This window comes from Pelodiscus sinensis, chromosome 1 (assembly GCF_049634645.1).
Source record: "Pelodiscus sinensis isolate JC-2024 chromosome 1, ASM4963464v1, whole genome shotgun sequence".
Lineage (NCBI taxonomy): Eukaryota > Metazoa > Chordata > Testudines > Trionychidae > Pelodiscus > Pelodiscus sinensis.
The window spans coordinates 22,821,016-22,835,090 of NC_134711.1; the positions used below are offsets into that span (position 1 = coordinate 22,821,016).

Consider the following 14,075-nt stretch of genomic DNA (forward strand, 5'->3'; position numbering starts at 1 on the left):
AACTGAAATCCCCTCCGCCCCAATTTTTCACAGAGGTTTAAGTTTAACCTGTGTATAATAATTATCAGTCATATCACAAAGCCACAGCTATATTTACATTGATATGTCTTCACATCCCACTCCAAATAAGTGGAGTTCTGATCCCTTTGAGAAAGGAGGGGAAAACCAATGCTAGACACCCAAACCTGAATTAAAGTTTAAGACTGAATTAATTTTAATAACTAAAAAATTCTGGTGCCACACGTCTAGAGTATAAAGTCCATTGTTCTCCACAATTTAGTTTTGCTTTGAGAAATAATATGGCTCTAAGTAATGTTAAAATAGAAACTAGCAGGCTAAAATAACCACATATACCAGGGCAACATTTAACTTTAACGGCCAATTAAGAGAGTCTTAACAACAAACCTTTAAACGGAGAACAATTTTCATCTAATTTAACTGTTCAACAGAATGTGATTAGTAGAACTGGGAAGATATGTTAACAAGGATAATTAACATTTTTCTTTGTTCTGTAGTAGAAGAATCAACACTTACATGGCAATATGTCTTTATATCTGTTCTTTTTAACATTTTCTTCTTTCTCTCCAGTGACTGTTGGATAGATTTTCTCTGTTCTATATTTGGTTGATAATCTTCTGAGCCTCTGAAATTAAGATGTTTAAGTTTAAACATTAAAGTCTCAACATAATAGAAGCTTTAAACAAATGAAGCATCCCTATTGTATGTGCATCTATTCATAACTCACTCTCACAACCTCTTTTGAAACTGTACTCAAGCAATCAAAATATCTGGAACACTGCTACTGATGTATAGCTCTACTTTACACGACTTCAAAAAGTAACGTCACTAGTATTTAATTTTTAAGTTGAATTAATTATGGCCAAGAAGAAATATCAATAATAGACTACAGTTTCTTAGAAGAGAAAAAACTATCACCAATACTGCTTCACAAGGGATTGTTCAGAGAACAAGGTTTTAAAAGTACTTTTAAGAGAAGAAGAAAGCTAACGAAGTCAGTCAAAAAGCATGGTAGCAAATACAACTAAGTCAGTATTAACCCAGGGAAGGAAAGATTGCATAAATATATCCAAAGGAAAAACCTAGGTAAGAGATTACAGGCAGTCCCCGGGTTACGTACAAGATAGGGACTGTAGGTTTGTTCTTAAGTTGAATTTGTATGTAAGTCGGAACTGGTACATATTGTAGGGGAAACTCTAGCCAAACATTTCTCCAGAGCTCAGTTTTATTCTCCCACACCTCACTTCCCTCAGTCCTTTATTCTCAAGCTGAGGTGTCTGCTGAGAAAAGCCGCTCGGCATCTCTCTGGTCTGCTGGGGGGAAGCAGCTAATGCGGGGTTGCCTCACCCCATTTGTAAGTAGGGATCCGATGTAAGTCGGATCCATGTAACCCGGGGACTGCCTGTAATTGGTCCCAAATGAGATATTTAACCTTTTTCCTCTGCTGGTGACCTGCAAAGGATAAAAACTGAACATGTGCTGGGATGTTTTGCTTCTCTACAATGAATAAAGATGACCTGAGGTAGTAGAGGGTTTTCTGTGTGTCTTTTTTATAAAGTTTCAGGGAAGTAAAAAAAAAATTAAACATTAGAAATTCAAATCTCGCCCACTACAAAAGATTAACAACTGGAAAACTGGTAGAATGACTTCACAAATACCAAGCAAGTATAATCTGAGTAACAGGGGAAAGAATTTTTATTTGGACTGTTTAAAACACAAGTTTTTGTTAGTATCTGATTAAGAAATTAGTAAGAAACAAAGTTGGTTTAGATTCAATACTTTGCTCTTTAATTATAAGCCTGAAAGAGACTACAAATAGTATTTGAGAACTACAAGAAGTCTACCTGCAGAGCCACAGAAAACCTGACTTGATATTCCTGTTATTTCAAAGACAAAAAAGGGAGAAAATGTTTTGACAAACTTATTAGGTCTTCTTTATAGACCATGAAGTAGTAAAATGAGGCAACAATGTGTCAGCTGGTTTGGATCAAACACTGTAAGGCAGTTATACTCAGGCTCATAAACCACCATGTGTCTCCTGTGATTCCTTGCAACACATGATGGTACAGGCTGCACCTCCCAAAACCAGAATTTTCTCATCCGACAACATGACCATGGATGTTCCTGAATCAGAGAACCCTGGTAGCTTAGTGGCAGGATGGCAATCCAGGAGTGACCAGGCTGAAGCAGCGGGAGAGGGCAGGGGCTGGTGGCAGCCCACTGCAGCAGGGCGTGAACCAGCAGCAGCCCCCAACAGACTGACAGCCTATGGCACTGGGACCGGTTTGTGGCAGACCATGGGAATGTAGGATCAGGCCAGCAACAGCCCATGGCAGTGCAGGGCCAGGGCCAGAGCCTTGGGCAGCCAGTGGAATCAGGGTGTGATGGGGAGTGCATACTCCACACTGAAGCAGGTGGGGCTAAGACCCCATGGGGAGAAGAACTCCTGCCCCTTGATCCAGACTCCAAATGGCTGGGGCAATATAAAAGGCAGCAGAGCAGCTCAGACTGGGCAGGCCAGTTAGAGCTCCTGCCACCAGTAACCCTGACAGTAGGAACCGGAGACTCGGGACATGGCCGCAACGCAACCCCCGTGGAATTCTAGAGAAAAGCTGCTGCTGGAGAATCGGAAGACCCAGCTACCACGTGGGATGTTGGTCTGATCAAAGCGGTAGGAAGTAACCCGGCAGGATATTGCAGCAGCCTCTCCTGCCCAGGTATATTCAGCATGTTTTGGACAGATTCCCTACCGAGGGAGTGGCAGACCATTGTGTCAATCACAGGGCCCTGCGTTGGGACCTGGTGAAGCAGGGTGTTAGCCCCAACCATACTGACTATGGCTAATAGGCCACACTGCCCTGAACTGAGGGCTATTTCCTGACTCTGGCTAGTAGGCCACACTGCTTTGAACCAAGGGGGGGTGTGTGTGTAAATTGACTCTGGCCATTGGGCCACACTGCCCGGCAAGCAAGGTTGCTTAGGGATTCGGGGTTACCTGGAGACAAGGGAAGTTTCGTGGACTGTAGAGATGGCCAGCTGTGGTCAAGGAGGCAAGAGTCTGCACCCCAGAATATAGTCACCCCAGTGACATGGAATGCATACGCCACCACACAGGGCCATAGTTTGCAGGCTGCTGTAGGGCAGGAGCCTGCGCTCTTGGCAGCCTGCTACAGTGGAACCAAGGTCAGGGGTGCTGGCAGCCCCAGCAGCCCATGGCAACATGGGGCTGGAGCCTGGATAGCTTGTAAAAGTGGGGTCAGAACTCACAGGCTGCTATGGAGCATGGACCGGAGCCCAAACCCTCAGCAGTCCTGGCAAGCCAACGAGGGCCAGAGCTCCTGGCAGCCTGGGCTGCTGGAGCCAAGCAGACAGTCTAGCTGGATCAGCAGCAGAGAGGCCAGCAACCCAGGAGGGGCTGGAGGTAGTTCCCTCATTCCTCCCAACCCCAAACTGGCAGAGTCAGCAACTAGGGGCTGTGGCAGGGAACCTTTTCAGGTCTGGCAAATGCCCTGGTTCAGGAATGATCAGGTCCCAAGGGTGCTGGATAAGAGATCCCCAGCCTGTATTAAAAACAATGTTATTTAATTATTAATCAATAATGATGTGTTTACTATGTTGTTAACCAACTGTAGATTACTTGAGCAGTTATTACTATGAGAAAATTAAAAAGTTAATGAAAAGAGAGCAAAAGACAACATAATGGACTTATAATAGATAAGGTTTGCCCTCAACTCCAAGCAGGGTGAAAGGGAGGGAGATTTAACTGAAAAAATTAAGTTTGTGTCCTATCTACACACAGTTTGCGCCACCTGTACTTATCCGTGGGATGCCGAAGCAGCCTTTCCCCAAAGCTGCTGCTCCACACTGCTGCCTCTCATACAGAGGCAGCAGCATAGGCTGGCAGATGGGTCCCCTGCATGCTCTTCATTTAAAACTTGGACCGGCAGGCTGGAACTGAGTCAGCATGCCAGTCTAAGTTTTAAGCACAGAACACGCAGGTGAATAGGAGGGTTGTTGCAGCTAACCAGTACCATAAACCAATAACCATTTAACCGATAAGCTACTGCTTATCTAGCTAGCCACTAACATCCCTAATTAACATAGACCTATTAGACAATGGAACAGTTCTCCAAGGTACCACAGAAAAATCAGTCAGGTACCATTCAAATGAAAAGCAAAAACACAACCCCTCCATAAATCTCCAACCCTCACTGATGTGACTCCCAACTGAAACATTTCACTCCCCTAGTGCTCCCACCCCATTGTGGGAGAGGGGGAGGGCAGGGAGGACCGAGGCCTTAGGCCAGATTAACTCTTCTGAGGGTTCCAGGATTAGTGGATTTTTTGAGCCCCGCTAGGCTCTGGAATGGGGCCAAAAATGAGGGGTCCAGTATGTAGGACAGAGCTGCCAAAGAGTGGGATAGGGATGGGGGTGCAAAATCTGGGTGGGAGGCATGGTGCAGGAACAGGGTGTGGGTGGGGAAGAGGCGGGAGCAACTCAGCCAGTATTTGCTGGTCTCCAAGGAAGAGCGTCTCTTGGGTAGGATCTGCAGGCAGTGCTGGAAGAAGTGCACATGCTGCTTCTTCAGAAAATCCAGCCACTCCTCATCCTCAAAACCCAGATCCTCCACTGCCATTTTAGCTGCCCACGCACCCAGCCCGGCATGCTCAATGAGCATCACTGGCACAGTTAGATGCACTCTCTCTGGTAATCACTAGGCAAGGCGAGGCCATGCAGCTTCCATGTCCTGCCTCCCCGGAGCACGGGGAAGGTAGGGTGGATAAGGAAGCACGTGCATTATGTGGGGAGGTGGAGAAGTAGCACATGTGTGCTTCCCCACAAGCCAGATCTGTTGCACAGTCTCAGGGCTTCCCTCCCTTGGCCCCGCAGGAAGCCTGTGCTGGCTCCAATCTTGTGAGAGGTGCAAGGCTGGATTGCCAGCATGGGCTCTCCGTTGCTGGTGGTGAGGAGGAGGGGGGCTGAGCTCGAGACTTATTTGGCTCCTATGTGAGCCATATATGGCTCGCAAGGCATAGGTTGTGTATATGTATGAAAGTTGCCAAGGAACTTAGTCTAAGGGCTTGTCTACATTGCTACTTTACTGCGCTGTGACTTTCTGGCTCAGGGGTGTGATAAGAGACACCATGAATGCAGCAAGTTACAGCACTGTAAAGCACTAGAATGAACAGGCTCCCAGCTCTGGGAAGTACCGTAAATTAGCGAATATAACACGCATCCAAGTATAACACGCACTCATGTATTACCTGCAGTTTTTCTATCATGTGTAAAAATATATTAGAGTATCCGCAGACATACATAACCTGCAGAGACTTCTGCTGCCTTCATAAAAGTATTTGGTGATCTTTGATGTGGTTGCCACTTGCCAGCTATAAAGATTGAAGATTATGATGTCATGGAGCCCGATAATACTGGGTTTTATTATACTGGCCTCTGAGCTATAAAAAATAATAAGCACTATCGTGTTGCCGGTATATAAAACCTACACCAACTACAACGTTTTAAAACTTTCAGTTTATAACAAATATAGTCCAAGAAAATATTTTTAAAGATTTTAAACTATCTGTTGTTACATCTGCAAATAGAAAATTACAGCAGGCAGAAAATTTTCCGTTAATGAAAAGTTTGTTTGCAAGTGGAGAAAAGAAGAAGCGGAGATTGAGAAATTAAATCCTCTCCTCTCAAAAGAACGCGCCGAGGAAAGAAAGCCAAGTGGCCAAATCTAGAAGAAAACCTGGCTGAATAGGTTCTTGCACAGAGAGATAGCCAATGTGCAGTGTCAATGATAGCCATAAAGCTCAAGGCTCAACTTATGGCTATAGAGATGAAAATCGATGATTTTCACAGAAGCTCAAGTAACTGGGTTTACAAATTTATGAGACGAAACAACCTTTCAGTTTGAGCATGGACAAGTGTTGGGCAATGGCTTCCTGACGAACAGAAGAAGATGGATAATTTCAAATATTTTGTCCATAAAGAAATTAACCAGCTGACATCATTAACATAGACGAGGTGCTCAGGTCCTTCAATATACCCGCAACTCTGTCTGTTGCTGCAACTGGAGTGAAGCCAGTCAGTGTAGCAACCACAGGTCATGAATGCACCTGTTTACAGTCGTATTGACATGCACGGCTGGTGGTGAGAAATTAAAACCAATGGTAATTTTTAAGAGGGAGACGGTGCCTCGAGAAAAAACTACTAGCCAGTGTGTCTGTGGTCTGTAACAAGAAGGGCTAGATGAACACAGAGGAGATGAAGACGTGGACAGACAGCTGCTTTCGTGCACAAAAAGGTGGGTTTTTAAAACCCAAATCTCTGCTACTTTTTATGCTTTGGCTGCCCATAAAGAAACTTCGGTTAAAAAACATATCAACATCGTGGGAGCACATATCGCTGTAATTCCAGGTAGACTGACCTGCAAGTTGCAACCGCCTGATGTAGCTGTCCACCACACATTCAAGTGCTTCATCCATGAGGAATGGGACAATTGGGTGATAAATGGGGAGCACACCTTCACTCTGGCAGGTCGACAGCACCGTGCAACTTACGTTGAAGTTTACAAATGGGTATTAGAAGCTTGGGAAAGAACACCACCAGCTACTATTCACAATAGATTCTGTAAATGTGAAATTCTTCTGGAAGTCAACGCGTCTAGCTCTGAATCCGACTACGATAGCAAATCAGACGCAGCATCACAGGCCTCAACCGTCAACAAAGCATGCTTAACCAAGGTTAAGGAAGTTTTTCACGACAGCGAGTATGATGAAAGTTTTTATGGTTTTGAGAATTCAGACGCTGAGGAGGATGCTGCTAGTTATGACTCAAGTGATGCAGAATAAACTTATTCAGCATGCACTATTTATTATATGACAATGCATAGGATGGATTTTTTTAAAGCTGCAGTATCGTATGTATTAACATTTATTTATTTAGTAGCTTCACAGTAAGTAACATTTTAACTTATTTTATTTTAGTAAACACAACAACATTGCCACTCTTATTAAATTAGTATTAAATCAAAGGTGTTGATTTTATTATGTTGATTTTGTCTTCTTGTAATATGAGTAAAAATCAAATTGCATAAGAAGCAGACATATATACCCCCGGGGGGAAGGAGAAGAGGGGTAGATAAAAACATGGGCTATATTCACTAATTCACGGTATGTTTCCCATTTAGATGATTTACATGGAGCACTGGGAGAACTTTCTCTCAGCCCTTGTACTGTAGTCATGCTTTAATATTTTAAGTGTAAACATAGCCTAAGACAAAGAAAGGTAAGATTGGTACAGATAAAAATAGAGTCAAACTACTTACTTGTTACAAGTTTAGGAGAGCCCCAAATGCCCTAATACTTCTGAAGCGATTAAGTTTGCTCATGATGAAGTGAGTCTAAAAGCATTTGAGGGTGGAAAAGATGGGCAGCCTTACTGATCTGTTAAAGAAAGGCATTCAGTGTAGGACAGAGTCCAAAAACATAAAAAGTGATCTAACAGAGTAATCCTAAGATAGACTTCTTTTATGTAAATGAACACACACAAGAACCAACGACAGATAAACAGGGTGGGGCAGAGTTACGAAAGCCATTGAAAGCAAGAAAAGAAACAGTATTTCATGCTTTGGAAAAGGAGGCTCCACTGGAAGTATTCAAATATGAAGGAAACAGTCAGAAAAGCAGCGTTAGAAAAGGATCTTAACTGATGAGTTTTGAATGGACTGAGGGAAAAATGATGGCATCCGAGACCAAAAAAGATGTTGCAGTAGGCAAGATGGGAGCTAAAAATTATGCTATGAACACAAAGAAAATGTGGGGTCTTGGAAAAGCTTTGGCAGAAGATAACATGTTAGGAGATAGCCTGAATGTGTGATACAAGGCAGGTGGGAGTTGGAGGATTTCCAGGTCACAGGGCAGAGGAAAACACAAGAGGACGTGGACAGTGAGAAAAAACAGAATTTTGATTGCACCAAGTTTAAGTTGATAGCAAGACACACAGGAAGAGCTACTGAAAAAAAAGGTGATATGCTAATATAATACAACCGTTTACAGTACACCACAGCATGTATTTTGAAAGAAAAAAAAATCAGCAAGACTGCCAAATTACATCCCTAAGGATTTCAGAGATGAAACAGCAGAGAGGTTAGAGATCAAGTCTGCTTCCACAGACACCATAGACCTTGCACCACACTCACATGCATTCCATTGGCAGCTCTGGTGTTACAAACCCTTTTTATATGCATTATACAATTTATGTAACTTTTTAAAAGTGTATTTTTAAAAAGCAATTAGAGATTTCCATGCAGTTATTGAAAATTAAGAAATAATACTAAAGACTTTGAGAAACTAAGTTCCATTTTAGTTACAAATGCTGCATAGACTAATTTTGCTTATTCACTGTATCACAGAAGTGGTTTGCGGGATAGTAACAAACCCTTACCACATATGGCAGTAGGGGGATGTTCTTTTGACTGGAATAATTATGAGTGTTTGAAATACACTTCCTGCTTTCATAGTTGTTGAAAGTCAGCATTGTGAATTGCTGAAATTCTACTCAACTGCATCCTTCAAAGTTGCTTCAGAAAAGTGGGGGGACGGGGGGAGATGTATTGGGGGGGGGTTGTTTGTTTGTTTGTTTTTAATCTTTAAAGTCTTAGGCACATATATATATAGACTGCCACCATAGTAAGTCAATAGTTTAGTGAATTTGAGAGAGCAGGATCTATCACTTTTGCAGCCATATTATTTATTTACTGGTTATCTAATTCACACTAAAGACCTGCATGTGGCTCATGGGTTGAGAACTGCTGACACATACAGAGAACTTAAAGTATCTTTTCCAGCATAAGCTTCACAAGACTGGTTTTCCCCACACTATAAGCTTTACTTTGTACTGCTATTTCAAATACTCACAGCATATTGTATAACTATCTTTTGCCTCCTGTATTTAAAAAACAAATGTTTACCATTTTTTCAAAGACAGAGGAAATAACATTTAAAGCAAATATCAACTAAAATATACCATTAAATAAAAAAAAAAGAGGACTTCAAAGTAGTTTCATGCATCCTAGCTAAGTAAGATCTGCTATCAATTTTTATAGTTTCCATGGTTGTATTTTCTTAAAAAGCATTTCTCATTTTTTTGCTGGGAGAAAATACTAGAAGGCAAAATTGTTCAAGTGGCTAGGCACACAGTGCTGTCCAAACACAAACGGTAAACTGGAAAATAAAATTCCAGAAGGATAGCCATGTTAGTTTGTAACTTTAAAAACAATATAAATAAAATGACTTTTTGATACTTATAACTACCTTGATCATACTCATGGCATAGACACACACAAAAAATGTAATTCTGAAATTGGCCATATCACATCAACACTAGCTTCCAACAGCGTTTGAAAAATTCCCTTACTCTGCGCAAACAGGAATATTTTTCCCCAGCTAGGGCCATTAGCCTTTGAATTTTTCATGCTTTCATTTCAAAATGTTTCTAGCCTTCATGACTCAAGGAAGAACTCTCCAAATGCAAGCCAATTACATCCAATGCAGTAACGTCTGCCTCAGTCCGCAAAAGAAATAGCTCTTGTGTTACTGCTGCTGCAGCTGGGTGGCAGTGTGGTGACTTTTGCTGTTCAGAGTTGACTGGCGGGGGCAGAATGTGTATGCATGGTGTCTCATTTCCCTACTGGACTGAGAGGATACCACCATGCAAATAGAGAACTTTGAGTATATTGGGGCCATCTGCCACAGAGCAAAAGATTCAGGAGGGTGGGTCTGCCAACTCCAGCAGTGATTGCTAGGATGGGAGTATCCATAATTTGTACACCGGAGTCCCCTGCTAGAGTGACAGATGGGTATAGCCACCACTCAGTCCTCAAATTAGTCAAGACCTCTCTGCTCCTCAGCCTGTTGCTCTTTGTGAGGATGCTGGAAACCAGGACAGCAAAGCTGTCGCCTCCACCACATCAGTCGACAGCATTGCGTGAGGACCAGCATAAATGATATTAGAGGTTGTCCATCATTAATATATTGAAGGCAGCTTCATTTTATTGGGGTAGTAGCTACTCAAACTTATTTGGTGTCCTGGGAAAAGCAGGATTAGTCAGGGACTCTGAAGTCAACCAGCAGTAGACCAGCAGTTCTCAAACTTTTTTGGGCTCCAGAGCCCTTTACATGAGTAAAAATTTATGTGGAGCCCCAGTGGTCCACTGATAGGTACAACACATACAATCGATGTCTCCAGTTTGTCAACCTCGCAGAGCCCCTGGAGATGTCTCGCAGAGCCCTGGGGTTCCGTGGAGCACAGTTTTCGCCAACTCAGCTGTTTGTCATAAAAAAGTGGCTGTCAAGATGGGATCGGGCGACAAAGAAAGCCTTTGTCAGCAATCCCTTATGCCTCATAAAATGAGGTTTACAGGATTGGCCGACAAAGGCTATCTTTGTCGCCCAATCCCCACCTTGATAGCAGCTTTCTGCCAACAAACTGCTGACTCTGCAAAATGCGGCAGCCATTTTTATTCAAATGAAGCACGGGAGATTTAAATCCCTGCTTCATTTGCAATGTCGGTATGTCTAATTTACATCCCTCTGGCGACAGAGGGATGTAATCTAGACATATCCTAAGAGGCACACCCTTCCTTTGTTGGGTCCCAAGTTCATACTTCTAGGAGGAACAGGTAAAATACAAGTGCTTGCCAGGACAGCAGAGAAACTTAAATGAAAAATACACACTACAGACAATTTCCCACTGCTCATAGCCTTACCCTTCCGTCCAAAAGAAACAATGTGCCAGCTAATAAGAATTTAAAAGATCTGCATAGCTCTAATAAAACAGGATTCAGTCATATCAAAGAACAGTTTTACATACTGTGGTGCTATCAAGAACTGGATGACTTAAATCACACTTCTTTACGTATTCCACAGCCCTTTCCTGTGACCGTTTCTCTAGGTGAATAGTAACCAATTAAATGGCACAATCTATTCTAAGGAAAAAGTAGAGGTTACGCAGTGATTAGATACAACACATATGTAAGTCTTAAACACTTTGTCTAGTTCAGTCTAGGCAAACCTGGAGTTGAGTGGTGTTCACAGAAGGGAAGCAAGAATGCACATTCAATGCTATTGTTTGGCTGAGGAAAAATTTGTGTCAAGTTGTTAATTAGTCAATACATTGAGAAATGTGTATTTCTAAAAGCTTAAGGTTCAAAGCGCTCATACGAAAGGAGTTTATTACTATATACTTTTATCCCATATTCACTGTCTACCTAGCTGTTCAAAAAGTAGTTATCTGTGGTACTGCTAAGAGCACTGGACATCAGAACTGCAACCCAGCCATGATAAGCCAGATGGGAAGCTGAGGGGAGCTGCAATAGACTTCACCTGCCCTAGGTGGGGCACCTGAGCAGGCCCCAGCCCATGTCCCTGTTCCCCAGGTGCCCCATACAGGATAGGTGTTTGCTGAGCCCTTGAGAATTAACATGTCATAAATGTGGCCTCACACTCTACAAGGCAACATGGACTGAGGCAGGAGGGAGGAAATACAATAGAATTGCTTTGTGTAGATGGGATATAGAGTGGGGGGCTTGACTAGGGGAGGAGCACATCTGGATGTCACCCCACTCACATATGGCAAGAAGGGGAGAGACAGCAGAACTGCTGCTGGCAGCTGCTCAGCTGCGTACAGTACTTTACAGGGAACTTAAGGGAGTTGATGTGGAGCTGGGGGAAGGACTACCAGCCCATCCTTGCTCCATGCCCCAACAAGAACAAGCTGCTTTCCCAGAAAATCCTACAAGTAGTGGACAAAACAAGAGGCCAAACAACGTTATAAGGGAGCACTGCACAACTTTAAACTAGCATGTGCTCTAATAGATAAGCAATGTAACGATGAAACAATGTTAACCTGGACATTAAGTGAGGCGTTCCTGTACTTGATATTCCAAAGGTGGGCTTGAATGCTGTATAAAATGCTTTACCAGTTCTATATGCTTCTATTTTAGAGCTCACAGCATTTACTAACCACTCCTGAAATAATGTCAACCACCAATACTAGCACTGTCCACCTGCCAGCTGATTTTATGAACATCCTGTGGTATCTGCATATTATTCCGTTATCCCTTACAGAATTCCAACAGTTTCACTATTTGACTTCTCCTAATTTCAGTGCAAGAATACTTTTGATACTCTGTCAAATGTATTTCAGTACAAGTACTGCATACACACAAGGGTGGTATAGAAATCAGACTTATACAGTAGGCAATGTAATCTGAACAGCAATTAAAGGGTAAGAGAAGGTTGCACATAGAAAATACAGCTTTTTATTTTAACTGGACAAGACATACTTAAATTATTTTTACCCCTTCCTTGAGACTCTGCCTAGAAGCCAAGGAATGTGCTTGTTATAAATGGCCCTTTATAACTGAGCTCAATAGCATTTTAGATCCAGAGAGAAGTAGCCTCATTAAAAAGAGAATCTTGTACCACAACTTCAACTTTAATAACCCCAATTAATAATCAGCACAATATTTAAGGACTGCCAGAGGAAATTTTCATGTTGTAATTCTTCACATTTAGAATATCTATCAGTTCTTAGCCAACAACTGTATTTTTGTCAGTCTAACTGTGCATGCATTTCAACTAGATGCCAGTTCTCTTTTCAGTAGAGACAGATAAAGAACGAACAGAACAGGGAACAAAGCTTTCTGAACTATTTCAGGAAGAGAGGAGTTACACAGTAAACATTCAAATATAATTAGAGCAGCTGTTGCAAATATAGAAACAGCCAAACCTAGAACTGTCTCTCTCAGTTGGTCACCTACACAAAAGTGTGAAGGTAATTTTATACATTTGTCTATATTAAGAGCCCATTATGTTTGCATAGTTGAGCACTCAAAGTCACATAAGGTCAAAGCTGAATGCACAAGAAACTAGTACTGCCCTTCTGTGCACATTCTGGCTGCGTCTAGACAGGCATGATTTTGCGGAAATACTTAACAGAAAAAATTTTCCGTTAAAAGTATTTCTGCAAAAGAGCATCTAGATTGGCACGGATGCTTTTGCACAAAAAGTGTTTTTGTGCAAAAGCATCCGTGCCCAGTATAGACGCGCTTTTGCGCAAGAAAGCTCCGATGACCATTTTAGCCATCGGGCTTTCTTGTGCAAAAAATTAAAGTGCCTGTCTACACTGGCCCTCTTTCACAAGTATTCTTGAGCAAAAGGGCTTATCCCTGAGCGGGATATTTGTGCAAGAAGCACTGAATTCTTACATTAGAACATCAGTGCTCTTGCGCAAATTCAAGCAGCCGGTATAGACAGCTGGCAAGTTTTTACTTGCCAGTCTAGACGTACCCACTGTGTTAAATACAGGGCAATACACTTTTTTCAATACACAACTTTTTCCCTACAACTTAGACATATGAAGCATCTTTTACTACTCTGTACACCACAAAAGTCCATGAAAGATCTCTTGCCACATTCACTATGCTCCTTTCAAAATTACAAATTATATACATTTTATCTGAGAAACAGGATGTAATCACATAGTGAAGTACTGGACAAATACTTCAGGTTGCAACTATATCCTTAACTATGGACACTGTCATACCTGAATGCTTAACAAAATTGATTAAAAAGAATGGAACACATGACCTATGTTGGTTCTTTATGATGCATTAAGAAGGCCTGTATGATTTCCCTTAAATCCTCCTCTCACCCTACCCTCTGCTCTTTTTGCATTAGGAACTCAAATTCTGTCTAGACTGAAATACTATCAGATGCAGCAGGAGTGGGGAAGGAGAATAGGGGAGGCTGCTCCGGCAGCAGCCCCCTTCCACAGGGTCCCAGTGGGGAGCTGGGCCCACCACTGACAGGGGCTGCTGTTTGTGGAGGCCCGGGGCTGTCTGCACACAGCTGGCCCCAGCCAACCCTGGTGCGGATGGCAGGGGCTGGTGCCAGAGCAGCCTCTATTTGTATCGACTACATGATTAGCCAGATAACTACAATTTAACATCCTTAGATAGTACACCACCACTTCAGGGCCCATGAAA

General features: G+C 42.5%; 1 protein-coding gene across 3 annotated transcripts in view; it reads right to left on the reverse strand.

Annotated features, from left to right (window-relative positions):
- PTPN12 (protein tyrosine phosphatase non-receptor type 12) overlaps positions 1-14,075 on the reverse strand; it is a 153,689-nt gene that overhangs the window by 109,873 nt on the left and 29,741 nt on the right. For all 3 annotated transcript variants that reach the window (XR_012903327.1, XM_075926702.1, XM_075926692.1), the window contains exon 2: positions 535-643. Coding sequence is in view for 2 of the 3 variants with exons in the window: in XM_075926702.1 (XP_075782817.1) it covers positions 535-643 (109 nt within the window). In the remaining variant the exon portion in view is untranslated. The remainder of the gene's footprint in view (positions 1-534; positions 644-14,075) is intronic.